Source organism: Triticum dicoccoides, chromosome 1B (assembly GCF_002162155.2).
Source record: "Triticum dicoccoides isolate Atlit2015 ecotype Zavitan chromosome 1B, WEW_v2.0, whole genome shotgun sequence".
NCBI lineage: Eukaryota > Viridiplantae > Streptophyta > Magnoliopsida > Poales > Poaceae > Triticum > Triticum dicoccoides.
Genome location: NC_041381.1, coordinates 535,087,967 through 535,115,284, shown reverse-complemented (window position 1 = coordinate 535,115,284; position 27,318 = coordinate 535,087,967). Strand labels below are relative to the sequence as shown.

Below are 27,318 nucleotides of genomic sequence, written 5' to 3'. Positions count from 1 at the left end.
ATATTGCACTCAACGAATTCACTGAAATACAACTCGTGGGGTACCTTGTCTATTTCCCATTGAGTTCACCGTCAGATGCCCAGCTTTGTGGAGACGCGTTCTTCCGGAGTTTTTCCCCTTGGTCGCGTTCGTAGGACGATGGAGATCCCGAAGAAAGGATGACGATTTGATCATGGTGAATTGAAGCAGATAAATGAAGACATAAACGAAAGGGATCAACCTCTTCGAAAGGGCAGCCAAGACCGAGAAGAATCATTAGAATTTCGTAACCTATTCTTCCCCCTTACTCCCCTCTTAAATCTCGGGACGAGATTTCTTGTAGTGGAGGAGAATTGTGACGCCCGGATAATTAGGCTACAGTAATCCCACGTTAATGGTGCCACATCACCTCGGTTACTGTTGATAGTCTCGCGTTAGTTCAAAATGATTCGAATTCAAATTTGAATTTTTGAGAAACATCAATAATATTTCAAACTTTAAAACTAAAATGTTCGCAATGTTCTATAATTCCCCTGATCATTTTTCATGTTGAACCCAACCTTATTTGACCCACCAATTAACCCCTAGGAATTTATTAAGTGGTCCAACGGCAAATAAAATAACATTTTCAAAATAAGAAAATATTTATACAATTCCACTTGAACTCAAACTTTGTATGTCATTCCAAAATATTGTGAAGTATTTAAGTGAAAAGTTTCATGATGAATAAAATTCAGTTGGTATTTAAACGAAGTGCAAAACTGTGGTGAATAAAAGAAATTAGAGAATAAATAGAAGCGGAAAAATAAACAAATGGGGGGAAACCTAACTACTGTACACTTAAAGCCCAAAGGGCCAGTAGCTAGCCTAGCCCACCAGGAGGTTTCCTCCTACCTCCTGTTCACAGGAGTCGCGCTGGACGCGCCCGCGGCGTCCATGGCCGGATCGGCCACGTGCCGGCCATCGAGCGACGCGCCGGCGTCCTACAAGGTCGTCTCGACCCCCCTGCGAACCCTAGCGTCCTCACATCTCTCCCCTCGCCTCTCCCTCACAGTCCCCCCCACTCCCCAAAGCGCTGTAGCCGCCATGACCATCACCGTCGTCGCGGCCGACGACCTCCCCGGCGCTTGAGAATACATCCAGGGGCTCCATCGTCGTCGTCTTCTTCACCCTCGACAAAAGTTGTCGAGCTACGAGGCCCGTTCGCCCGCCATCGCCGTCGTCTTCCTCGCGTACACCGTCGTCCGTCGCCAGATGCCGCTGCTCCCGGCCATCCCTGACCTCCTCGAGCTCGTCCACGGCCTCAACGTGAGCTCCTCTGCCGATTCCCCACATTTCCCCTTTGATTTGTCGCCGTTTGCCGTCGTCCCCGAGCTTGGTCATCCTCTTCCATGGCCGCGTTCGAGCTTCCGAATATGCGCACGCGCCCCCGCCTGCTCCTGCCGGTGGCCGCGCCCTGCGCGCACCCACGTTGCTGCTCCCCTGCGCCTGCCGCGCCCAACCACGGCCCCGCTGCTCGTCAGGGCCGCGCCCCTGGCCTCGTCGTCCCGCTGCGCCCGCCGTCGCCTGCGCGTGCAGCCCGCCGCTACCTTGCGTCGCCCGCCCTGGCTGCTTCGCTGCTACGACGCGCTGCCGGCGCCTGGCCACTCCGGCCAGGCCGCGTCTGCTCGGGGCCTCGCCTTGCACGCGCCCAGCCCCTCCTTCCCCCACTCCTGCTGCTCCTTGCGCTGCATTGCTGCTCCTGCCGCTGTACAACTGCTCTACTTACTGCTGATGCCGTCGCTTCCGTGCGCCACTTGTGCACGCAGCCACTCTTGGCTAGCCATGGCCACCGTGGCCTTTGTGTCATGCGTGTTGGCCGGCGTGGCTTGAGCCACTACCAAACGGCCGGCCCATTACTAATTAGCACTAACCCCCTGCCTAATCAGTTAGTACTAACCCCCACCACTAGTAGACTAAATAAACAATCTGTTTAGCAAATGACCCTATGACACCTAGGCCCCACTGCCCAGTTTTGACCAGTCAACCCAATCAACGTTGACTGTTGACCCTGCTGACTCAGCACCCCACTGACCCCACCTGTCAGCCTCTAATACCCTTTGTTGCGTACACTTAGCTTTTGCATATTAATTTATTTTCGAATTAAATTAATTCCAGAAAATTAGAAAATCTTTTAAAGCTTTGTAAATTAATATAAAATAAACCGTAACTCGGATGAAAAACTTTTATACATGAAAGTTGCTCAGAACGACGAGACGAATTCGGATACGCAAACCGTTCGTCCGCCACACATCCCTAGCATAGCAAACCCGCAACTTTCCCGTCCGGTTCATCTGTCCGATAACGCGAAACACCGGGAATACTTTCCCGGATGTTTTCCCCCTTCGCCGGTATCACCTCCTACCGCGTTAGGGCACAGCTAGCACCGTTACTTGTCTTGTCATGCATCGATATGCATCTGTTTGCATTGTATTCATTGTTTCTTCCTCCTCTTCTCTCCGATAGACTACGAGACTGACGCCGCTGCTGGTGCCCCGATCGACTACGTTGTTGACGACCCCTCCTTGCCAGAGCAACCAGGCAAGCCCCCCTCCTTGATCACCAGATATCGCCTATTCTCCTCTATACTGCTTGCATTAGAGTAGTGTAGCATGTTACTGTTCGGTTACTCCTATTCTGTTGCATATCCTGTCATTGTTGCTACAGTCATTGATACCTTACCCGCAATCCTAAATGCTTAGTATAGGATGCTAGTTTATCATCATTGGCCCTACATTCTTGTCAGTCTGCCTTGCTATACTATTGGGCCGTGATCACTCGGGAGGTGATCACAGGTATATACTATACATACATACATACTATACAGATGGTGACTAAAGTCGGGTCAGCTCGATGAGTACCCGCAAGTGATTCTGATGAGGGGGCTGAAAGGACAGGTGGCTCCATCCCGGTAGAGGTGGGCCTGGGTTCCCGACGGCCCCCGACTGTTACTTTGTGGCGGAGCGACAGGGCAGGTTGAGACCACCTAGGAGACAGGTGGGCCTGGCCCTGTTCGGCGTTCGCGGATACTTAACACGCTTAACGAGATCTTGATATTTGATCCGAGTCTGGCCATTTGGTCTATACGCGCTAACCAACTACGTGGGAAAGATATGGGCACTCGACGTCGTGGTATCAGCCAAAGCCTTCTAGACGTCAGCGACTGAGCGGCGCGCGCCGGATTGAAACGTAAGCCTGCTCTTGTATTAAGGGGGCTAGTTCTGCTTTCGGCCGCCCTCGCAACGTGCAGGTGTGCAATGGGCGATGGGCCCAGACCCCTGTGCCATAGGAGTTAGACCGGCATGCTGACCTCTCTGTTAGGCCTAGGTGGGGCTACGACGTGTTGATCTTCCGAGGCCGGGCATGACCCAGGAAAGTGTGTCCGGCCAAATGGGATCGAGCGTGTTGGGTTATGTGGTGCACCCCTGCAGGGAAGTTAATCTATTCGAATAGCCGTGATCTTCGGTAACAGGACGACTTGGAGTTGTACCTTGACCTTATGACAACTAGAACCGGATACTTAATAAAACACACCCTTCCAAGTTTCACAGACAACCCGGTGATCGCTTTTCCACAGGGCGACGAGGGGAGGATCACCGGGTAGGATTATGCTATGCGATGCTACTTGGAGGACTTCAGTCTACTCTCTTCTACATGCTGCAAGACGGAGGCTGCCAGAAGCGTAGTCTTCGAGAGGACTAGCTACCCCCCTATTATTCTGGCATTCTGCAGTTCAGTCTACTCATATTGCCTCCTTACACATATAACCATGCATATGTAGTGTAGCTCCTTGCTTGCGAGTACTTTGGATGAGTACTCACGGTTGCTTTGCTCCCTCTTTTCCTCCGTTTTTCCTCTTCTTCTCGGATGCCGCAACCAGACGTTGGAGCCCAGGATCCAGACGCCACCGTCGACAACGACTACTACTCTGGAGGTGCCTACTACTACGTGCAGGCCGCTGACGACGACCAGGAGTAGTTAGGAGGATCCCAGGCAGGAGGCCTGTGCCTCTTTCGATCTGTATCCCAGTTTGTGCTAGCCTTCTTAAGGCAAACTTGTTTAACTTATGTCTGTACTCAGATATTGTTGCTTTCGCTGACTCGTCTATGATCGAGCACTTGTATTCGAGCCCTCGAGGCCCCTGGCTTGTATTATGATGCTTGTATGACTTATTTTATTTTTAGAGTTGTGTTGTGATATCTTCCCGTGAGTCCCTGATCTTGATCGTACACGTTTGCGTGTATGATTAGTGTACAATTGAATCGGGGGCGTCACATCTTGGCTCCTCCCTCCCCTGCTACACCTCGTCCTCCTCCCGTAGCAGCTTGGCGAAGCCCTACCGGAGTTCTGCTGCATCCACCAACACGCCGTTGTGCTGCTGGATCATCATCAACCTCTCCTTCCCCCTTGCTGGATCAATAAGGAGGAGACGTCATCCGCTGCGTACGTGTGTTGAACGCGGAGGTGCTGTCCGTTCGGCACTTGGTCATCGGTGATTTGAATCATGGCGAGTACGACTCCATCATCACCGTTCTCTCGAACGCTTCCGCACGCGATCTACAAAGTGGTATGTAGATGCAATCTCTCTCCCATGACTCGTTGCTTAGATGAACTCATAGATGGATCTTGGTGAAACCGTAGGAAAAATTTTAATTTTCTGCAACGTTCCCCAACAGTGGCATCATGAGCTAGGTCTATGCATAGTTCTCTATTGCACGAGTAGAACACAATTTTGTTGTGGGCGTAGATCTTGTCAACTTGCTTGCCGCTACTAGTCTTTTCTTGCTTCAGCGGCATTGTGGGATGAAGCGGCCCGGACCTACCTTACACGTACGCTTACGTGAGACAGGTTCCACCGACTGACATGCACTAGTTGCATAAGGTGGCTAGCGGGTGTCTGTCTCTCCTACTTTAGTTGGAGCGGATTAGATGAAAAGGGTCCTTATGAAGGGTAAATAGAAGTTGACAAAATCACGTTGTGGTTATTCGTAGGTAAGAAAACGTTCTTGCTAGAACCCAATTGCAGCCACGTAAAAGATGCAACAACAATTAGAGGACGTCTAACTTGTTTTTGCAGCAATTGTCATGTGATGTGATATGGCCAGAAGTTGTGATGAATGATGAATGATATATTGTGATGTATGAGATCATGTTCTTGTAATAGGAATCACGACTTGCATGTCGATGAGTATGACAACTGGCAGGAGCCATAGGAGTTGTCTTTATTTTTTGTATGACCTGCGTGTCATTGAAGAACGCCATGTAAATTACTTTACTTTATTGCTAAACGCGTTAGCCATAGAAGTAGAAGTAGTCGTTGGCGTGACAACTTCATGAAGACACGATGATGGAGTCATGGTGTCATGCCGGTGACGAAGATGATCATGGAGCCCCGAAGATGGAGATCGAAGGAGCTATATGATATTGGCCATATCATGTCACTACTTTATATAATTGCATGTGATGTTTATTATGTTTATGCATCTTGTTTACTTAGAACGACGGTAGTAAATAAGATGATCCCTTATAATAATTTCAAGAAAGTGTTCCCCCTAACTGTGCGCCATTGCTAAAGTTCGTCGTTTCGAAGCACCACGTGATGATCGGATGTGATAGATCCTTACGTTCACATACAACGGGTGTAAGACAGTTTTACACATGCAGAAACACTTAGGGTTAACTTGACGAGCCTAGCATGTACAGACATGGCCTCGGAACACAAGAGACCGAAAGGTCGAACATGAGTCGTATGGAAGATACGATCAACATGGAGATGTTCACCGATGATGACTAGTCCGTCTCACGTGATGATCGGACACGGCCTAGTCGACTCGGATCGTGTAACACTTAGATGACTAGAGGGATGTCAATCTGAGTGGGAGTTCATTAAATAATTTGATTAGATGAACTTAATTATCATGAACTTAGTCTAAAACTTTTGCAAAATATGTCTTGTAGATCAAATGGCCAACGCTCATGTCAACATGAACTTCAACGCGTTCCTAGAGAAAACCAAGCTAAAAGATGATGGCAGCAACTATTCGGACTGGGTCCGGAACCTGAGGATCATCCTCATAGCAGCCAAGAAAGATTATGTCCTAGATGCATCGCTAGGTGAAGCACCCATCCCAGAGAACCAAGACGTTATGAACACTTGGCAATCACGTGCTGATGATTACTCCCTCGTTCAGTGCGGCATGCTTTACAGCTTAGAACCGGGGCTCCAAAAGCGTTTTGAGAAACACGGAGCATATGAGATGTTCGAGGAGCTGAAAATGGTTTTCCAAGCTCATGCCCGGGTCGAGAGAAATGAAGTCTCCGACAAGTTCTATAGTTGTAAGATGGAGGAAAACAGTTCTGTCAGTGAGCACATACTCAAAATGTCTGGGTTGCACAACCGCCTGTCCCAGCTGGAGATCAACCTCCCGGACGAGGCGGTCATTGGCAGAATCCTTCAGTCGCTCCCACCGAGCTACAAGAGCTTTGTGCTGAACTACAATATGCAGGGGATGGTGAAGACCATTCCTGAAGTATTTTCAATGCTGAAGTCAGCAGAGGTTGAAATCAAGAAAGAACATCAAGTGTTGATGGTCAATAAGACCACTAAGTTTAACAAGGGCAAGGGTAAGAAGAACTCCAAGAAGGACGGCAAAGATGTTGCCGCGCCCGGTAAGCCAGTTGCCGGGAAGAAGTCAAAGAATGGACCCAAACCTGAGACTGAGTGCTTTTATTGCAAAGGGAAGGGTCACTGGAAGCGAAACTGCCCCAAATACTTAGCGGACAAGAAGGCCGGCAACACTAAAGGTATATGTGATATACATGTAATTGATGTGTACCTTACCAGTACTCGTAGTAACTCCTGGGTATTTGATACCGGTGCCGTTGCTCACATTTGTAACTCACAGCAGGAGCTGCGGAATAAGCGGAGACTGGCGAAGGACGAGGTGACGATGCGCGTCGGGAATGGTTCCAAGGTCGATGTGATCGCCGTCGGCACACTACCTCTACATTTACCTACGGGATTAGTTTTAAACCTCAATAATTGTTATTTAGTGCCAAGTTTGATCATGAGCATTGTATCTGGATCTCGTTTGATGCGAGATGGCTACTCATTTAAATCCGAGAATAATGGTTGTTCTATTTATATGAGAGATATGTTTTATGGTCATGCCCCGATGGTCAATGGTTTATTCTTAATGAATCTCGAACGTAATGTTACACATATTCATAGTGCGAATACCAAAAGATGTAAAGTTGATAACGATAGTCCCACATACTTGTGGCACTGCCGCCTTGGTCACATTGGTGTCAAGCGCATGAAGAAGCTCCATACTGATGAACTTTTAGAGTCTCTCGATTATGAATCATTTGACACATGCGAACCATGCCTCATGGGCAAAATGACCAAGACCCCGTTCTCCGAAACAATGGAGCGAGCAACCAACTTATTGGAAATCATACATACTGATGTGTGTGGTCCAATGAGCGTTGAAGCTCGCAGAGGATATCGTTATGTTCTCACTCTCACTGATGACTTGAGTAGATATGGGTATGTCTACTTGATGAAACATAAGTCTGAGACCTTTGAAAAGTTCAAGGAATTTCAGAATGAAGTAGAGAATCAACGTGACCGAAAGATAAAATTCCTACGATCGGATCGTGGAGGAGAATATTTAAGTCATGAATTTGGTACATACTTAAGAAAATGTGGAATCGTTTCACAACTCACGCCGCCTGGAACACCTCAGCGTAACGGTGTGTCCGAACGTCATAATCGCACTCTATTGGATATGGTGCGATCTATGATGTCTCTTACCGATTTACCACTATCATTTTGAGGATACGCACTAGAGACAGCTACATTCGCTTTAAATAGGGCACCGTCTAAATCTGTTGAGACGACACCGTATGAATTATGGTTTGGGAAGAAACCTAAGCTGTCATTTCTAAAAGTTTGGGGATGCGATGCTTATGTCAAGAAACTTCAACCTGAAAAGCTCGAACCCAAGTCGGAAAAATGCGTCTTCATAGGATACCCTAAGGAAACCATTGGGTATACCTTCTACCTTAGATCCGAAGGCAAGATCTTTGTTGCCAAGAACGGATCCTTTCTGGAAAAAGAGTTTCTCTCGAAAGGAGCAAGTGGGAGGAAAGTAGAACTCGATGAAGTACTACCTCTTGAACCGGAAAGTAGTGCAGCTCAGGAAAATGTTCCTGTGGTGCCTACACCGACTGGAGAGGAAATTAATGATGATGATCAAGGTACTTCGGATCAAGTTTCTACTGAACTTCGTAGGTCCACAAGGACACATTCCACACCAGAGTGGTATGGCAACCCTGTCCTGGAAATCATGTTGTTAGACAACGGTGAACCTTCGAACTATGAAGAAGCAATGGCGTGCCCAAATTCCAACAAATGGCTAGAAGCCATGCAATCCGAGATAGAATCCATGTATGAAAACAAAGTATGGACTTTGACTGACTTGCCCGATGATCGGCGAGCGATAGAAAACAAATGGATCTTTAAGAAGAAGACGGGCGCGGATGGTAATGTCACCATCTATAAAGCTCGACTTGTCGCTAAGGGTTATCGGCAAGTTCAAGGGATTGACTACGATGAGACCTTCTCTCCCGTAGCGAAGCTTAAGTCCGTCCGAATCATGTTAGCAATTGCCGCATACTATGATTATGAGATATGGCAGATGGACGTCAAAACGGCATTCCTTAACGGTTATCTTAAGGAAGAGCTGTATATGATGCAGCCGGAAGATTTTGTCGATTCTAAGAATCCTAACAAAGTATGCAAGCTCCAGCGATCCATTTATGGGCTGGTGCAAGCATCTCGGAGTTGGAACATTCGCTTTGATGAGATGATCAAAGTGTTTGGGTTTATGCAGACTTATGGAGAAGCCCGCGTTTACAAGAAAGTGAGTGGGAGCTCTGTAGCATTTCTCATATTATATGTAGATGACATACTTTTGATGGGAAATGATATAGAATTCTTGGACAGCATTAAGGCCTACTTGAATAAATGTTTTTCAATGAAGGACCTTGGAGAAGCTGCTTACATATTAGGCATCAAGATCTATAGGGATAAATCGAGACGCCTCATAGGTCTTTCACAAAGCACATACCTTGATAAGATTTTGAAGAAGTTCAAAATGGATCAGTCCAAGAAAGGGTTCTTGCCTGTACTGCAAGGTGTGAGATTGAGCTCGGCTCAATGCCCGACCACGGCAAAAGATAAAGAAGAGATGAGTGTCATCCCCTATGCTTCAGCCATAGGATCTATTATGTATGCCATGCTGTGTACAAGACCTGATGTAAACCTTGCCGTAAGTTTGGTAGGAAGGTACCAAAGTAATCCCGGCAAGGAACACTGGACAGCGGTCAAGAATATCCTGAAGTACCTGAAAAGGACAAAGGACATGTTTCTCGTTTATGGAGGTGATGAAGAGCTCGTCGTAAAGGGTTACGTCGACGCTAGCTTCGACACAGATCTGGATGACTCTAAGTCACAAACCGGATACGTGTATATGTTGAATGGTGGAGCAGTAAGCTGGTGCAGCTGCAAGCAAAGCGTCGTGGCGGGATCTACATGTGAAGCGGAGTACATGGCAGCCTCGGAGGCAGCACATGAAGCAATTTGGGTGAAGGAGTTCATCGCCGACCTAGGAGTCATACCCAATGCGTCGGGGCCGATCAAACTCTTCTGTGATAACACTGGAGCTATTGCCCTTGCCAAGGAGCCCAGGTTTCACAAGAAGACCAGGCACATCAAGCGTCGTTTCAACTCCAACCATGAAAATGTTCAAGATGGAGACATAGAGATTTGCAAAGTACATACGGATCTGAATGTCGCAGATCCATTGACTAAACCTCTTCCGCGAGCAAAACATGATCAGCACCAGAACTCTATGGGTGTTTGATTCATCACAATGTAACTAGATTATTGACTCTAGTGCAAGTGGGAGACTGTTGGAAATATGCCCTAGAGGCAATAATAAAAGGATTATTATTATATTTCCTTGTTCATGATAATTGTCTTTTATTCATGCTATAATTGTATTATCCGGAAATCGTAATACACGTGTGAATACATAGACCACAATACGTCCCTAGTAAGCCTCTAGTTGACTAGCTCGTTGGTCAACAGATAGTCATGGTTTCCTGACTATGGACATTAGATGTCATTGACAACGGGATCACGTCATTAGGAGAATGACGTGATGGACAAAACCCAATCCTAAGCATAGCACAAGATCGTGTAGTTCGTTTTGCTAGAGCTTTTCCAATGTCAAGTATCTTTTCCTTAGACCATGAGATCGTGTAACTCCCAGATACCGTAGGAGTGCTTTGGGTGTACCAAATGTCACAACGTAACTGGGTGACTATAAAGGTGCACTACAGGTATCTCCGAAAGTGTTTATTGGGTTGACACGGATCGAGACTGGGATTTATCACTCCGGATAACAGAGAGGTATCACTGGGCCCACTCGGTAGTGCATCATCATAATGAGCTCAAAGTGACCAAGTGTCTGGTCACGAGATCATGCATTATGTTACGAGTAAAGTGACTTGCCGGTAATGAGACTGAACGAGGTATTGGGATACCGACGATCGAGTCTCGGGCAAGTAACATACTGTCTGACAAAGGGAATAGTATACGGGGTTGCTTGAATCCTCGACATTGTGGTTCATTCGATGAGATCATCGAGGAGTATGTGGGAGCCAACATGGGTATCCAGATCCCGCTGTTGGTTATTAACCGGAGAGCCGTCTCGGTCATGTCTGCATGTCTCCCGAACCCGTAGGGTCTACACACTTAAGGTTCGGTGACGCTAGGGTTGTATGAATATGAGTATGCAGCAAACCGAATGTTGTTCGGAGTCCCGGATGAGATCCCGGACGTCACGAGGAGTTCCGGAATGGTCCTGAGGTAAAGAAAACTATATAGGAAGTGTTGTTTCGGCCATCAAGAAAGTTTCGGGGTCACCCCGGTATTGTACCGGGACCACCGGAAGGGTCCCAGGGGTCCACCGGGTGGGGCCACCTATCCCGGAGGGCCCCATGGGCTGAAGTGGGAGGGGAACCAGCCCCTAGTGGGCTAGTGCGCCCCTCCTTGGGCCCCCCCTGCGCCTAGGGTTGGAAACCCTAGGTGGGGGGGGCGCACCACTTGCCTTGGGGGGCACTCCACCCCTCCTGGCCGCCGCCCCCTTGGAAGATTGCATCTCCCAGGGCTGGCGCCCCCCCTGGGGGCCTATATAAAGGAGGGCAGGGGGGAGGGCAGCCGCACCCTCGTGTCTTGGCGCCTCCCTCCCCTGCTACACCTCGTCCTCCTCCCGCAGCAGCTTGGTGAAGCCCTGCCGGAGTTCTGCTGCATCCACCACCACGCCGTTGTGCTGCTGGATCATCATCAACCTCTCCTTCCCCCTTGCTGGATCAAGAAGGAGGAGACGTCATCCGCTCCGTACGTGTGTTGAACGCGGAGGTGCTGTCCGTTCGGCACTTGGTCATCGGTGATTTGAATCACGGCGAGTACGACTCCATCATCACCGTTCTCTCGAACGCTTCCGCACGCGATCTACAAAGTGGTATGTAGATGCAATCTCTCTCCCATAACTCGTTGCTTAGATGAACATAGATGGATCTTGGTGAAACCATAGGAAAATTTTTAATTTTCTGCAACGTTCCCCAACATTTACGTCATGCTCATGATTTATTTTTGGATTAACTAAATTGAAAAATTGCTTATATACTCAACCTATAATTTGAATGATTTGGAGATTGATCACCGCATATATGCCTGATCCTAAACTACATACACAAGTTGATCCACGACGCTATGCACAAGAGGAGAAAGGAAACCCGCTGTCGCAAGGAGGCGAAAGCAAAAGAATTCTAGCAGTCGTCGTAAGGATTTTTTTTGTCCCGTCGTCTTTAGATGTTTTAGCGTTAGGAGGTGGGGGACCTTTGATATTCGAAATTATAGTCTTCGTCAACATCTAGCAGTCATCAAGTCTTTTTTGAATAATTACTCCAATTTTTTGTTGCGGTGCCGTGGAGAAAGAGAAGCCTATGTCTTCATAGAGCCGATTATTCGGATCTAATGAGATTTTATGCTAGTGGTTTGATTTTTTGTAGAGTTGAAATCTTTTTGAATGGGCAACTCAAGGGGATTACAGAAATCTTTATTGGTAATCAAGTCGTGCACGTGAACAAGTAACAGTAGTGATGCTCCAATCCAAGCTAAAGTATTCCATCATGCAAAGATTGATGTTGCGGAGAAGATTCTTCGGAAAAAAATATTGTAATTCTTAGTTGTGAGAGTTACTTCATAATTTATTGAATCTTGGATTCAGAGCAATGTACCTGCATGTACGAATAATCTTAGAGGTGTTTCAACGAGGAGCAATAACCCTAATTCCTTGGGACGAGGATCCCCTGACGTGGGTTGTCCTGCCATTGAGAGACTGACGCATGGGTCCCACTAAACGCGGGCCCACCTGTCAATGATCGAAAGGCAGTGAAAGTCAGGGTTGGCTACGTCAGAGGATCCGTGTCCAATTCCTTGTGCCACCACCGGTTAACGACAAGCTCCCAATACGAGAGGTGAGATATAGCCTATTGTTTCCGCAAAAAAAAAAAAAAGAGGTATAGCCTATTGTATAGGTACACTGCACCACGCACGCGCGCGTGCCGCTAGATACGCGCTGCTACCATAGCGCCACTGGCCCGGCCGGGTGGAATAATCTTGCCTCCGACGTGTGGCCGGGATGTCACCGCGCTACACGTACACTAGCTTTAGCGAAACAATCTAGGTAGCTAGCTCTTGGCCGGACTCCTGCATGTCCTCAGGTCCCTTGTCTGGCGCGCGCCGGCCGATCCCTCGGAGCTAGCAAGCCGCGGCGTCGATCGATCAATCGATCGTCGACTTGTGATCCACAATGCGTCGTGCTCGGGGACGGTGGATACCACTGATCGGATAGGATCAGGTAGACGATGAGAATACGAGATCGATCTCACGCGTCAGCATGTTCATGTATCCCATTCCCTGGGCTGAGGTGCAGAGGGGATCACGCGCATGCATGTATCGTCGATCGTATCAAGTAGGTGAAAAGTCCATTCGAGCATTCCATGATTCTTGCCTGCTGCTAGTAGCCTAGTACTAGCTCTTGTTATTTGTTGGAAATCAGGTCGTAGATTGTAGCAAACACACGCGATATTAGCTAACCCTACCTTATTCGAAGCACTCCTAGATTATTTTACGCCACAACTAATGAAATACTACTATATTTTGCATGCTCTTGTCCATAGTTTAGACTTTGGGATAAAACGCCGGTGCATGAATTTAACCGAAAGTAAAGTGACATACGTTCCTAGTTTCTACGCATATCTACAATACAGCCAACACTAGCTCAGCATGTGATAGCATAGAAACAAAAGTGCATTAGGGGAGCATTATCAACCACAGAACAAGCATATAATGCTGAAAGGCCACCCTAGGGGAATCATCGCCCCATGATCCTTCTCTTCGACGGAGCCTCCGGGATCATCAGTTTGATCATGCATCTCTGCGCACTCTTTGAAACTTCTTCGCTCTTTGTTCCTTCTACAACATTGTCCGGGATGAAATGCCAAATGTGACCAGATAGATTAAACACAACCGTTGCAGGATCTTCATGAAACTTCTGCCTGAAGCGGAGCAACATTGTGAGTGTTCCAAATTGTCCAGCACACTGTTGCTCCTCCACTAAACACCTGTTTCTGATAGGATATTGGGAAAGAAGACAACCGACTGCACAAATTAGCACTCCTCCACTCAACTACATCTGATTCACTTTGTCTTGCAAATTTTGCCACTGTCTTCTAGTATCCCCGGCAGAGTTGTTACGAACTTGACATTGATCCCGCCTCCATGGTCTTATGTGGCTTTGACTAAACATGTACTTAGGCTAACACTGTCCGCGTACTATTTGCCAAAAGATGGTACAGCTCGTGGTAATTGTTTCCTGGTCCGGCCATGCATATTGGTGGCGTGAATCGAATGAGTGGAACCGGCCAATTGTAGGCGCGCCCATTTTGCAGCAGCCAGCGGTCAGTACGTGAGGTACGACTGTAGTACGTGCTGCATTGTTCCTGTGTGTCACAGGCCAATTATTATTTGCCCTCCCCGCATGCAATTCAGGAGGCCAATCAGTTTGTGCCATGTCACGCTCCAGCGATCAGGAGATACTTCCTGCTGCTGACGGAAGTGTGGATTACCCTATCCCCCTTTCGTGAACGCAGGTAGAATATCCATGTCGGTCCGCCTCGTTTCATCTATTCCGTTTTTCTACCCGAAAACGGTAGGCCCATCGTCCTTCTAAAATTGTACTATAATTTTATAAATTAAATGAAATATTTGCAAATGTACAGAGTAGTTTCACTTTCACCTAGTCCGTTGAACATTTAATTACAAGGCATATTTTTTAAGATAGCTTTTTTTAGCGGGTAATTTTTTTAATTTTTTTTTTGCAAAAAGGATCATATCCACTGTAAAAGTTCATCGAACGTACAGAGCATCTCAAACATAATAAAAATTACATCAATTCCGAGACCACCGAAAAGCACTACCGCCACGACGTGTCGTTGTCGCCGCTCCCCTACCGTAGCCGGCTTGACCTTGTTGATAATAGCCGGGAAGTCTTCATGCACATGCCTCTAAGGGCCAGCACCCTGGAGCCGGAGTTGAACCTTGCATAGATATGAAGCACCTGCCACCAAATCTCACCACATGAGAGAAACCCTAACCTCACAATCCCAAGGAGATGACAGGAGTCTAAGCCGGAGCTCCGTCGACTATGTTCAGACGAACAAACTCGAGGAGGATCCGAGCCGGAAGACAAACTTGAAGAAGAAGTGCCGCCATCCGCCCTAGCGCCGCACCTGCAAGGACTAAAAAACTCTAACTGAGTTATTAACCAGAGCGAGGTACTGGACAAGATTCCCCTCCCCGCCACCGGCCATCGAAGCGGCAGGCAGGGGGGAGACAAATCCACAGGCTCGCCGATGAAGCCTAGAGAGGGGAGATTTTACCCTAGGCTCCTAGGGTTAGGGGACACATATGAGAGGAACTGTTTACAAGGCTGAGCTTGATTCAATTGCCTGATGCACCATGCATCCCATCCCATCCATGGTCGTTGCGCCTTCCTACGAGCTCATGCATGCCCGGACGTTATCCACGGGCTGTTCATGGTCAACCTCAGTGCATTTAAGGCCTTTTGTATCTGGTGCAATTAACGCCTGCCCGACGAGGACAGGCAATGCATTGCCACTCTACCGCATCACGCAGATCGTTGCACACTTGTAGTATAGATCGTAGAATAATCGTGGATCCATCATTGGACTTGGCTAGCTAGCTAGGAGTGAACATTTTAGGTCGTATATTTTCTTCTTCTTCCGCATTCTTCGTTTTTCTCTTTTTTTGCCATCTCCTTAATTCTCCCCGAGTACGTACGTCCGTTCCTGGGGTCTTCCATAGATCCGGGATCTGTTTCTGGCCAGCGGTTGGCTACATTTTGGTTAGGTGGGCCACCACGCGATATGGGACTTGATCTTTGGTCACTGCGCGGTGGGCCATGTTCTCCTTCGGGAGATAGCTATGTCGGTTCTTCTGCGGCGTCCGAATCTGTAGTACGCTTGTGGTCTGCAACCACGCAACATCTAATCATGCACTCTCTTTATGATCTCTATCGGAAAAAGGGTGTGGTCTTTACAATGCAATTCTGTCACCCTCCGGCCCTTGGTTCGACCAATGAATTTAAACTTTAAAAAGTGATGAGCTAAAAAGGGTCAGATGAGTACCAAATATGCACCTGGAGAATACATACAGACTACTTCCTCCATTTCTAAATATAAGATCGTTTAGGGATTTCAATACGGGCTACATACGGATGTATATAGACATATTTTAGAGTATAGATTTACTATTTGCTCCATATGCAGTTTATATTGGAATCTCTAAAATGTCTTATATTTAGGAACAGAGGGAGTAGAAGAAAACTTTAATAAGATCAGTACTACTCCGTGCTAACTATCATGGGACTTGTCTGCTTTAATTCTCCTCTCTCTAGAATGTACATGAAACAGCTTAATTGTATATCTCATAGTAACAAGAAGAAGCAAATATCCATCTTCATCCAACCTTGAAAGACCTAGATCAGCTTATCCCACCTTCTTTTTATTTTTCCATGCGGCAGTTGTGGTGCGGTGCACGGTTGTTGTGTGATGGTGCGACTTCTAATCGATTGTAGGTATCAGGATTCTCTTTTGCTATGTGGCACGGGCCATGCCCAATCTAGCCTGCTTGGTAGGGGGCACAGTGTCATGCCGTTGCTATGGGTACTTCATCAGTGGTGCAAGGTGAGCTGGGATTTTGCATCCCTTATGTTTTGCAAGTGGTGTACCTAGGGTGCTTCTCTTGATCGACCGTGTCTTCTCTTCTCCTCATGGCTGGGGTTATACCTGGCCAAACCTCCGGCCGGGCCGGGCTTCGGGCCGGGCCTAGCCAAGCCCGACACTAAAAACCCAGGCCCGGGCCCGGCCCGGCCCGGCCATCGGGCTTGTGTTTTTGGGCCCGAGCCCGGCCCGAACACCTAAAAGCCCGTCGGGCTTCGGGCCGGCCTGGCCCGGCCTTCAGAAAACTGCAAAAATGACGGGCCCGGGTCCGGCCCGGCCCAGCCTTCGGGCTCAAAAACTAGGCCCCCCGGGCCGGGCCGGGCCGGCTGGGCCGGGCTTCCCATGGCCAGGACTAACTGGGGTCAATGCTAGACATAGCTATGTATGTAGGGGTTGCTTTTGCGTCTTGTTCGGTGAGAGTTGATGCACATGAGTCCGCTTGCGGCAGAGTGCGTGACTTAGTTCTTGTTTATGTTGTCTATATGTATTGGCGGTGCGTTTTTGTCTACTAATATGTTTGTGCCTTTTTGGCCAATTTTTTTTCCTTTCGTCATAGTTTGCTTGGTTTGTACTTGTGGCATATGATTTTTATCTAGTTTTCGCCTAATTTCTTAGTAATGAAAATGTGGGGCTCCTTTTTTCAAACGACCAAGAAAGGCCCGATTCAACTATTCAATGAAAATGCGGAGCTCCTCGCTCCTACCGGTTGCTAGAAAGGAAATTTTCACGGTAGAGTCCAACAAAAGCACTATTGGAATACATAGATGATTAAGGTCTTTTTTTTCTGGTGAGAAAAGAACTCAGGTCTCCTCACAAAAAAGAAATGAAAAAGAACTTGAGTCTGAACCAAATTGAGTCAAAGTAAGTAACATGGGGCGTGTGTCGGCAGTGGCACATCGAAGTTCATTAGCACCATACGTCGACCTTTGTGTTGTCTCGGAAATCAACTGAGCTCCTTCCCTTTAGAAACACACGTAGGCCTAATAGACACGATGAAAGGTAGACAAGGAGCCCTGTTTTGAGAGAGAGAGAAAAAAAAGGAAGAAATGACATATGCCAGCCGTTAATTTCTATCCAAGTAAAAAGACCAGGAGCACAGGAGCCGCAGGCTAGACGCCAAGGAAGAAAGTGGATAAAAAAAGATGTACCTAGAACTAAAGTACGTCTAGATACATCCCCTTTTATCCATTTTGATGACAAGTATTTTCGGACGGAGGGAGTGGATGATTAAGGTCTTTTTTTCTGGTGAGAAAAGAACTCGGGTCTCCTCACAAGAAGGAAAAGAAAAAGAACTTAAGTCTGACCAAATTGAGTCAAAGTAAGTAACATGGGGCGTGTGTCGGCAGTGGCACGTCGAAGTTCATTAGCACCATACGTCGGACCTTTGTGTTGTCTCGGAAGTCAACTCAGCTCCTTCCCTTTAGAAACACACGTAGGCCTAATAGACACGATGGAACGCGGATGACGAGCCCTGTCAAACCTGAATTTTTCACAGTTTTGAGAGAGAGAAAAGAGAGGAAGAAATGACATACTACAAGCCGTTAATTTCTATCCAAGTAAAAAGGCCACGAGCACAGGAGCTGCAGGCTAGAAGCCAAGGAGGAAACGGTGAAGTTTCAGCGCCATAGCCGGCCGGGGTCGCCCGGCCGATCGGCGCCATTCGCCCACACTCTCCAGCCACAGAAGAGCAGGCGAGAGCGAGGCGCGGGCCCGGAAAAATCTGCCCGTCCACCTCTCCGCCAATGGGGAGGCGGCGCCCACGTGCCAACCCTTCCACGTCCCCCTCCCCCGCCTCCCCTATTTCTACCTCATCGCCAGCCTTCGTTGCGCCCACAGCTACCACCACTCTATCAGTCTATCCCGTTGGTTCTACTTGGCGTCAGCACGGCACCTGCCTTCCAAGTTCATCCACCATGGGCGACTCATCCTCGGCTTCCTACATCAGAATGGTATGTGTAGCTAGCGTTTATTATTTCTATAAGCGCCCATAGATCGGATGTGCATGGATGTCCATCAGGTGATGCTACCTAGCTAGGTTGTAATTAGAATCTTTGTGCGTTGCCATTAATTGATTGATTCCAGGTGCACCATCTGATAGAGAAGTGCATTTGCTTCAACCTCAACAAGGAGGGGTGCATGGAGGCCCTGGAGAAGCATGCCAAGATCAACCCGGTCGTCACTGCCACTGGTATATCTTCCTTACTGCATGCAAGTACCGCGAAAGCATATAGTATGGGGTGTATTTTTCGACAAAGGGGTTTTGCCCCAGCCGTTTGGGCAAAGCACATACGTCCTGACTAATTAGGTCTTCATGCTATGATGCTATCATATTTAGACGCATAAAAGGAAATATCTGCATGCTAGCAGCTTCAGCTCAAATTGACTTGATTCTTCGCAGACCACGTTTATTAACTGTCTGCACAATCTTTTGCCGGCGGGTAGATTACACTAGCTAGCTAGAATAGTGCTCCACTTCTTATGTCATTTCATGTGAATATATGTAAGACGATGTAAGAGAGGTGTGATCACTAAAATGGACCTTACTGGCAGTGTGGAAAGAGCTGGAGAAGGAGAACAAGGAGTTCTTCGAGTCTTACAACAGGGACCGCGTGGAGCGGAACATCGAGGCGGCGACGATGGAGCGGATCCAGAAGATGCTCTCCGACGCGGCTGCCTCCAAGACCTCCGACGACGATGAGGGCTAGAAGGCTGCTGCTTATGTCCAAGCTCATGCGCATGCATCACCTCTAGCTAATTAATTGTATGAATAGCATGTCTTCCGTTAATTGGATCCATTATGTCTAGGAGGATCGAATTTATTAATTGCACCTATCTCATAACAGACCAGTAGCTTGAAACCATGCATGCATGCAGTACGATCGACTACAAGGACTGGCAAGCAAGCATTTTAGTGTTTGTGTGGACGTGTACATATACAAATCACTGCATGGAATATTCAAGAGGACCCTACGTACGGCCCTGGGTCTTCAGGTGCTAGCTCTAGCTCTAATCTTATCACTGCTCATCCTTTAGCGACCACGTGGCAGTGAGTAAGTGTATATGCGTGTGGTGGTGTCTACACGCCGATCATATAAAAAAATGTTACTATCATGTTACGAAAAAAATTAAAAAAAGTTATTCTGAACTTAATTCAGAGTAAGAAATGAAAAAGGCGAGAGCATGCACACAAACATTTGCACTGAATCTTCGTGCACAGTTAACATACGTTCTCCGTCTGACATGATAATGAGTTAAGCAAATGTGATATGACAATGAGTTAGAACTTAGAAGGTGTGCCTCACACTTGTTTATGCCCTAACCAGAGTTATCGCTACTTCATGCATTGTTGTTAGTTTAAATAAATTGGATACCTAACAGGACATTCCTCTAATATAAATATATAACCAACCTTATATATTACTAAAAATAGCTACTAGTTCATGAGAAAATTAGTCAAGCAAAACAAATATTCCCATGTTTAACAAATTAATACAAAAAAAAGGTAAGATGAAATTTTGGATTGTGTATGACTCAGGTCTCATATGATTGTGTATATCTCGACTATTCCAAAATCCAAGTTTGCTTCGTAAACTCCACTATCGAACATTATTGGTCTCTCTAGTGACAAAGATATCAAAGATTCCATCCCTTGCTCCAATGAAAATAGTTGCAAGGCAGCTTTCACACGTTTGGCAAGTTAAAATTTTACTTTTAGTAATGCTAATACATATTTGTGACTTTAAAAATGCATAACACCAAGAAATGTTTAGCTAAGGAATCTATTATAGTTCAAAAATATATTATATATTCTTATTTCCATTTTAGGGAAGATTTTTTTCGAATAACCTTGATTTTCAGAAAATTCATGTTATTTACGTAAAAATTCTAGTTTATATTTTGACTCTGTTCTTCTAAATATTTAATGGAAAATATTTTAATATCTTTTAGTTTTCTATAAACAATTATGTTATATTTGCTTTCAAATATTTCTTTCTGTTAAAATATGCTTTTAGTGAACTGATCTTGTACTAAAATATGATATAAACACAAAGGACATGGCTTTGTTCAAAAGTTATAAGAATTATGTGGGTAATTGGGGGAAATATATCACAAATTAACATAATATTTAAAATATTTGGAACTTTACTAATGCATAACAATGAGAAATATGTAACCCAGTAATTCAGTGAAGTTAAAAACAATACATTTCTAAGAATTTGTTTTCGTTTTAAAACAATAAATTTCTAGATATTTGCAGCATTTTATCCAAATTCCAAATTTATAATTTATCCAGTTATTCTTCTAAATGTTTCCCATGTTTGTCTTGCAACATTTTGTAGTTTATAAATACGTCACAGTGATTTTTTTCTTGAACTTATATACATTAGGGCCATTGCTTGGTTAAAAACTTATTAGGAGACTTTAGGTAAATGGAGAAAGAACAATAGGATATTTTCGTAAATTGTTAATTTTTTTGGTACAATGCATAATAATAAGATACTTAACTAGAGAAAGCAGATTGCATTGTATTTAAAAAACCATTTAAAATCTGATTCTCTTTATCATATTACTGTTTCATATAAACTTTATGTTATATCACCAATATTTTTAGAAATTTCTAATAAAACTTATATGGTTGTTCTAGAAATTTCATTTTCCATAAAAAAAATCATAGTTTTTCTAATGTTTTTTATTTTATAATATTTTTTGAGGCATTATCTGATATGCACAAAAGTGTCATATTTTCGTTGAAACGTTATTAGAAAATATGTGGGTTATGTAGAAAAAATATAGGATAATGTAATATAGTATTTTAGTAAAGATATGAAATATTTTGAGACTTCATTAATGCATAATAGTAAGACATTTAAAGAATGAATTTGACAAAATTTAGATTTTGTTTTATTTTTGTCACCTTTTCCGGTTTTTAATTTTTTAATTATTTTTTCCCCATATTGCTTCCATTATCTATTTTAAATATTTTGAATGGTTATTCTAGTACATTTTTACTACGAAATATTAAGTATTTCTAATTTTTGTAAAACTATTTCCCATAAATTTTCTGTTTTTTTCTTAGTTTTAAATTTTTTTTTTCATGAATTGTTCTTGAACTTACATCTGATATTCAAATATTGTCATGTTTTTCAGTTATGTTTTCATTTTCAGGTCTCCATCATATAAATAGTCATATGTGATAATGTTCGTGACTTCCAAGTAAAATTTCACCTCACGTCCACATCGTCAAAAGAAGAAGAAGAAAAGTCTTTGTGTACTGTACTTTATGATAATGCTTGTATGGATTTCCGTCGATGCTATCTATGGAGCTTGATCTGGATGGAACACATGTCTAGTTAAGGCATGACCAATGAGCAATCGACACAGAGTCTATAAAGCACACATGCTAGTAACACTGCCTAGGATATTTCACTAATTTTATGCCTAATTCTTGATAAATGTTATCCTAAAAGTTTACTTTTATGCAATGTATGTAAAAGGGTGAGAAGAAACCTTTACATCTTTGGGCACTCTTATTTTTGTATCACAAACAATTGTGTGATATAACAATTTTATCATGTTATAGTAATAGTTTATTATTATACGAAATTAATGGTCAAAATTACATTTTGAAAAGAGTATCAGTGTCTACAACGTACTTCCATTTTTTCACAGAGAAAACGTGGTCCCTCCTGTTCCAAAATAATCGAAGTTATATGATTGTCCTAAGTCAAAACTTTTTTAAGTTTGGCCAAATACACAGATTTTTCTTTTGCGGAGTAAATACACAGAAATTTTTGTTATGATCTACTACATAGTACAATATTAATAACATATATAATGTGAAAATATGTCATATAACTAATCAAATGAAGCAAAATTTTGGTGTTGCAGATGTTGATACTTTTATATAGACTGGAGATTAACTGTTCATGTGCATCCTATAAAATCGCTAGTCCACGTAAGCGTACAGGATTGGGAAAGAATGTCGATGGATACTGCTGCCCGCTTTCCTTGGCCTGTTCCAGTGGTCGTTTCACTTTCTTTCCTGGCAGGGCGTGGGCCGAGCTGGACGTCTACGGCGTACGTACGCCTCGTTATACGAGGCGTGCACCAAGATTCCTGTGAGCGCGACGCCACTGGTCTCGTTCTGGCTACAGTGCTACTCTGCTACTCCTAGCCAGTGCATTAATGGCAACGCAGGCCGCATGGAGGGTTTAGACAGGTCACACTCCTGGCCTCATGACTGATCAGTCGTGACAAGGAGACCATATGCTTTTCTTCCAGCGAGATATGGTCAAAACAGCAAAGAATACACTAAAAAAACAAACTGCACAACTGAATCTGCAAGTGACAACAGGTTCGACACCCAGATTTCTGAAACTGTGCCGACTTCAACAGCTTCAGCTCAGGCTATCAGTCTCTGAAGTTCCACGAACAACACCGCCACCGGGGTTCAGGACTTCAGGCTGTGCTATGTGTCGTAGGACCGGGCGTGCTCGGGCTGGTGGGTGAACTCGTAGTCGAGGTGGACGAAGGCGCGCTCGATCTCGGGGAGGCTCTCCAGCTTCTCCTGCAGGGCCTCGCCGATGTCGTGCGCCTCCTGCAGGGGCATGTCGCACGGCAGGACGATGTCGACCTCAACAAAGTAGTGGGAGCCGAAGGTGTACGCCCGCACCGTGTCGATGTGCCTGACGGCCTTGTGGTGGTTCCAGCACAGGTAGGTGAGCTTCTGGAGGAACTCCGGCGAGGCCGACTGGCCGACCAGGGAGTGCACGTTCTCCAGCACCGTCATGGACCATGTCCTGATTGTGTAGATCGCTAGCTGCAAAGCAGAAGAGAGAGAAAATGCTTTCAGAATACTTACTACTATATATTACAGCTACTGTTCTACAATTCAGATAAACGCAGAACAGGGCAGCCGAACTGATAGGGGACTCGAATACTAAAATGCTTTATAGTTGACACAAGACAAACGGAAATGGCGTGTTTGCACTTACAATGATGGCACCAACTGGGTCGATCCAGCCTTCAAAATAGTTAGCAAGAAGTGCAGCCACAAGTCCAATAATGTTGGTGATGACATCAAAAAAGTGATCCTGTGCATATGCCTTCACAATTTCGTTGGTGAATGAGCGGCAATATATAACCAGCAGAAGCTTCACCAGCGTCACTGCCAGCATAATATTCACAACCCACATTTCCTGTTCTTTTGTCAAGCGGAATTCAGCTCCCTGAAGTACAGCATAAACAAAATTAGGCACTGATTGTCATTGCGCTGGATTACAATTAATCAATTTTCTCATTTGCTTGAGCTACTTTGCAGCATGATTATCTACTCTAAGATTAGTTGATTTACTGTGTAAGTTGCGGTATTAGTTCCAAGGGTGTGATTCAGTGATTCTGGTTACAAGGCTATAAAGAATAAACAGCTAACTCCAATGCAAGTACTTAACCATGTGCAACAATCAGCCAAACGTAGAGCAGAGAAACGCGCAAAACAGGAAACATGAGAAGAGAAGGACTTACATTCGATGATACCAATGACCGTATGGATTCGAGGATAATTTGAAGACCAAGTGTTGCCATAACAGAAGCAAAAACAAGTATTCCCTACATAACAGATAGTGGTAAGTTATCAACAAGAACAAAGAAATAACAAAAATAGCAATCACTCTATGGAGGAACAATACAAGAGGAAAAAATTTAAGGTCATGAAGTCTGATTGATTTGTAATTGTAGTCATGATTGATGGATAGTGCTACTGCTACCCAATATTGTTCTGTCTGGAGTTCCAAGGATTAAGCATACGAATACTTCGCAGGGGTGCCCATTTTTGGCACTGTATGTCATATAATCGCCATTTGAAGTTGCTTGGTTCACATAACAGGATAAATGAGCATTATAGAGCATAAATTTCAGTCCATGAGGAGAAAAAAGAGGTCACAGTTACTTCTACAAATTTTGTACTCAAGGCTCAGTTGAGTAATGCTCATCGTCTTTTGGGTGCTAATTTAATTTGTCTATTTGAATTAATATTGACTTGTGCACTATTTTTGTGAAACTACTGAAGGAATATTGAAAACCAGGAGTAAAGGAAAATGTATTGATTATACGAAAATCAAATGGATCAATAAACGTATGAACAAACAGGCCAAATGAAAACTCACCAAAGGTTGCATGCGCCTTTTACCAATTGGGTACCTGTATGGGTTTGGTGTTTGCATTGAAAAGGCAGTAAACCACAAAATAAACCCGGACAACAAGTCAAGTAGAGAGTCCAGTGTTGAAGCAATAATAGCTAGGGAGCCACTCCTTATTGAGGCATAAACTTTTGCAGCAAAAAGAACCATGTTCGCTATGTTAGATAATCTGATGGCTAATGTCTCACTTTGGGCAATTTTCTCACGTTCTTCCTGCATGTAGGATAAAACGCAGGGATAAAGGCATTGCTTCAGTTTGATATAAAAGTTCTGTAAATGAATCTGCTAAGAAGTTTTATTTCATGTTACAAACCTTGGATATCCCAGGAAGGCAACCACGGTCTGTCAGTGTATCCATTTCATCGAAACCTTCCAACATCTCCAACTGTTGTTGGTAGTATTCAGCCACAACATCTCCAGGCCCTTGAGCTGTAAAAATAATTAGGCATTGCAAGTTTGGATATCAGATTCCAACAATAAGGTTCATACAATTAGGCAATACTGAGTCCACAGAAATCCATAACAAATATATATTCTAAGTTCCTAAGAATAATTCGATAGAGAAGTCGACACTGGCATGAAGAATGAATACTTTGAATTCTGAGATGATAATTTCCACCCCCATTTGCAAATTAGACAATATATATGAACAGAAGTTCCCTTTCACTCATATAGGCAGTGCAATACTCATCATCTATCTGCTACTCCAATAAGAATTAAATTTGCAATAACCAGTTGTAGTATAAGCCACACAATCATTTCAAACAGAACCATGATGCCACATGCCCACATCCATATAAGTACAAACATGCATACCCCATTCCCTGATTATTTTAATTATTTTATACATGAATGGACTGTACTAATTTAGTATTGATACCCTGCAGTCCAGCTAATTACTCCCTCCGTTCCTAAATATTTGTCTTTTTAGGATTTTAAATGGACTACCACATATGGATGTATATAGACATATTTTAGAGTGTAGATTTACTCATTTTGCTCCATATGTAGTCACTCGTTGAAATCTTTAGAAAGACAAATATTTAGGAACGGAGGGAGTACAAAACAAAATTTAGAGGATAGGACAAGTCGCCAAGTCCTGAACTGATTCAGTTAAAGGCGAAACAGAGAGGTCCAGATCAAACCAAGTCACAGAGCAGAGACACCCAGATAGAGTATCAGGCATGACTTGAAAGAGACGGACGAGGCAGACCTAGCACGCCGAGGCAGTCCTGGAGGCCGCGCGACGGCGGATTCTCCTGCTGCGGCCCCTGGCGCCGGAAGCCGTCGAAGTTGAGCCGCCAGGGGCGCTCCCCCACGCACAACCCGTCCCCGTCCCCTTCCCCTTCCTCGGCCGAGCGGAGGAGGAAGAGCTCCTCGCCCTGCTCCCCGCTACCTCCCGCCGCCATTCCCTCCGGCCTATCGCACCGCAGCCCACGAGACGGCGACGGACCCCTCTCAAGCGTACGCAAAGCGAGATTGCACTACGAGCCGCGCCTCGGAGGTGGGATCGGAGCGGAGTAGAACACAAGTTCGGCGACGGCTGCGAGTTGCGAGGAAGAAACGGGCGCCGCCGGAGCCGCCGCCGTGGTAAGGGAGGAAAGCGGCAGGGCACGCTGGACGGCGGTGATTTGACGGGATTTTTGATCCGGCGGAGGCCCAGGGGCCTGGTTGCGGGCCCTTGCAGTTTTGGACCGTCCCGGCCGGACTCCAGGGAGAGCAGTCGGGCCACAAGTCGCGTGTTCAATCGAAGGAATCGGATGCTCCTTCTCCCAAAAATGGAAGCAGTGGCCGAATAATTCGGAGAGGAGTGTGGAAATTCGAGGCACACACTCAACGAAAATTAACTACGCCTTGGTGAGACATACCAGAGACAAGTGCTCCTCCTTGATATCATGCTCCAAGGAGGAATGGATGCAGATTCGTCAAGAAACTGGTTGAAACAGACAACTCGTATTTCCGGAACTTGCAAAATGGAATCGAACTGCGCTTTAATACTTTCTTTTAGGGCACTTCGCTTTGGTGCTACTACGAGGCAAACACCAAGGAGATGTTTGGTCAATTCAGTCACTTGGATGGAATGCTATCTGGTCAAGTCAATTTAGAGGTTGTGGGAACCTGCCCGGTTTGTGGTACTGCTGATGAGGACACATTTCACACTTCCTGTACATGTATAAATGCTCTACGGCTTTGACAAGCATTGGCCTGCGAATGGGACCTGCGGATGTAACCAAAGTCCTCCCCTCGCGCGAGGAATGGTTCATCCAATTAGTCTGCCGCCTAGAAGAGTCCATGAGAGTCAGACTTATAATGCTCCTATGACGAATATGGTATGTGCGCAATGAGCTTGTTCATGCAAAGCCTGCACCGCCCCTTGATGTTTCCTGTAGATTTTTGGTGAGCTACCTTGTATCCCTTGAGTCCATTGCTATGTATCCATGAGCAAATGATATCGACCGAACCTTAATGGTGAGATCCGACCTGTTGTTGCGGTCCGATCTTTCATGGTACTCCACCTCTAGCAGCAATAGCCTCTCGCCCGCGCACGTGATGTACACGAATTAGAGGGTTTGAACCTTGCGGCTCAGCACGAGAGAAACAATCCGAACAACGGCACCTCACACGCAAAACAATTTCCTCGCAGAAATTGATACAAAGAGGT

At 45.3% G+C, this 27,318-nt stretch overlaps 2 protein-coding genes across 3 annotated transcripts; one reads left to right on the top strand and one right to left on the bottom strand.

Moving 5' to 3' along the window:
- Nucleotides 1–18,291: 18,291 nt before the first annotated feature.
- Nucleotides 18,292–19,461, top strand: LOC119307934. The gene is made up of 3 exons (XM_037584033.1): nucleotides 18,292–18,407; nucleotides 18,541–18,646; nucleotides 19,009–19,461. The coding sequence occupies exons 1-3, from the start codon at nucleotides 18,372–18,374 to the stop codon at nucleotides 19,161–19,163; spliced, it is 297 nt and encodes a 98-aa protein (XP_037439930.1). The 5' UTR covers nucleotides 18,292–18,371; the 3' UTR covers nucleotides 19,164–19,461.
- Nucleotides 19,462–22,710: 3,249 nt separating this feature from the next.
- LOC119347706 (metal tolerance protein 5-like) lies at nucleotides 22,711–26,374 on the bottom strand. 2 transcript variants are annotated; one of them, XM_037616286.1, is made up of 7 exons: nucleotides 25,870–26,374; nucleotides 25,361–25,480; nucleotides 24,970–25,091; nucleotides 24,624–24,869; nucleotides 23,983–24,066; nucleotides 23,454–23,687; nucleotides 22,711–23,278 (listed from the first exon to the last, which is right to left on the bottom strand). In XM_037616286.1, the coding sequence occupies exons 1-7, from the start codon at nucleotides 26,063–26,065 to the stop codon at nucleotides 22,928–22,930; spliced, it is 1,353 nt and encodes a 450-aa protein (XP_037472183.1). In that variant the 5' UTR covers nucleotides 26,066–26,374; the 3' UTR covers nucleotides 22,711–22,927. The 2 variants fall into 2 exon arrangements, with proteins under 2 accessions (XP_037472183.1, XP_037472178.1); XM_037616281.1 differs by lacking the exon at nucleotides 25,361–25,480 and having other exon boundaries at nucleotides 24,970–25,085; nucleotides 25,870–26,367.
- Between the last annotated feature and the right edge of the window lie 944 nt (nucleotides 26,375–27,318).

What these genes read in the sequence shown, in the direction of transcription:
- LOC119307934 (XM_037584033.1), top strand. Translation starts at nt 18,372, where the DNA reads ATGGGCGACTCATCCTCGGCTTCCTACATCAGAATG. An exon ending in CGGCTTCCTACATCAGAATG is followed by an intron (nt 18,408 to 18,540) that starts GTATGTGTAGCT and finishes GATTGATTCCAG; the next exon opens with GTGCACCATCTGATAGAGAA. An exon ending in CCCGGTCGTCACTGCCACTG is followed by an intron (nt 18,647 to 19,008) that starts GTATATCTTCCT and finishes CCTTACTGGCAG; the next exon opens with TGTGGAAAGAGCTGGAGAAG.
- LOC119347706 (XM_037616286.1), bottom strand. Translation starts at nt 26,065, where the DNA reads ATGGCGGCGGGAGGTAGCGGGGAGCAGGGCGAGGAGCTCTTCCTCCTC. An exon ending in AAATTTAATTCTTATTGGAG is followed by an intron (nt 25,092 to 25,360) that starts TAGCAGATAGAT and finishes GCCTAATTATTT; the next exon opens with TTACAGCTCAAGGGCCTGGA. An exon ending in ACCCAGTTGGTGCCATCATT is followed by an intron (nt 23,279 to 23,453) that starts GTAAGTGCAAAC and finishes TCTGCTTTGCAG; the next exon opens with CTAGCGATCTACACAATCAG.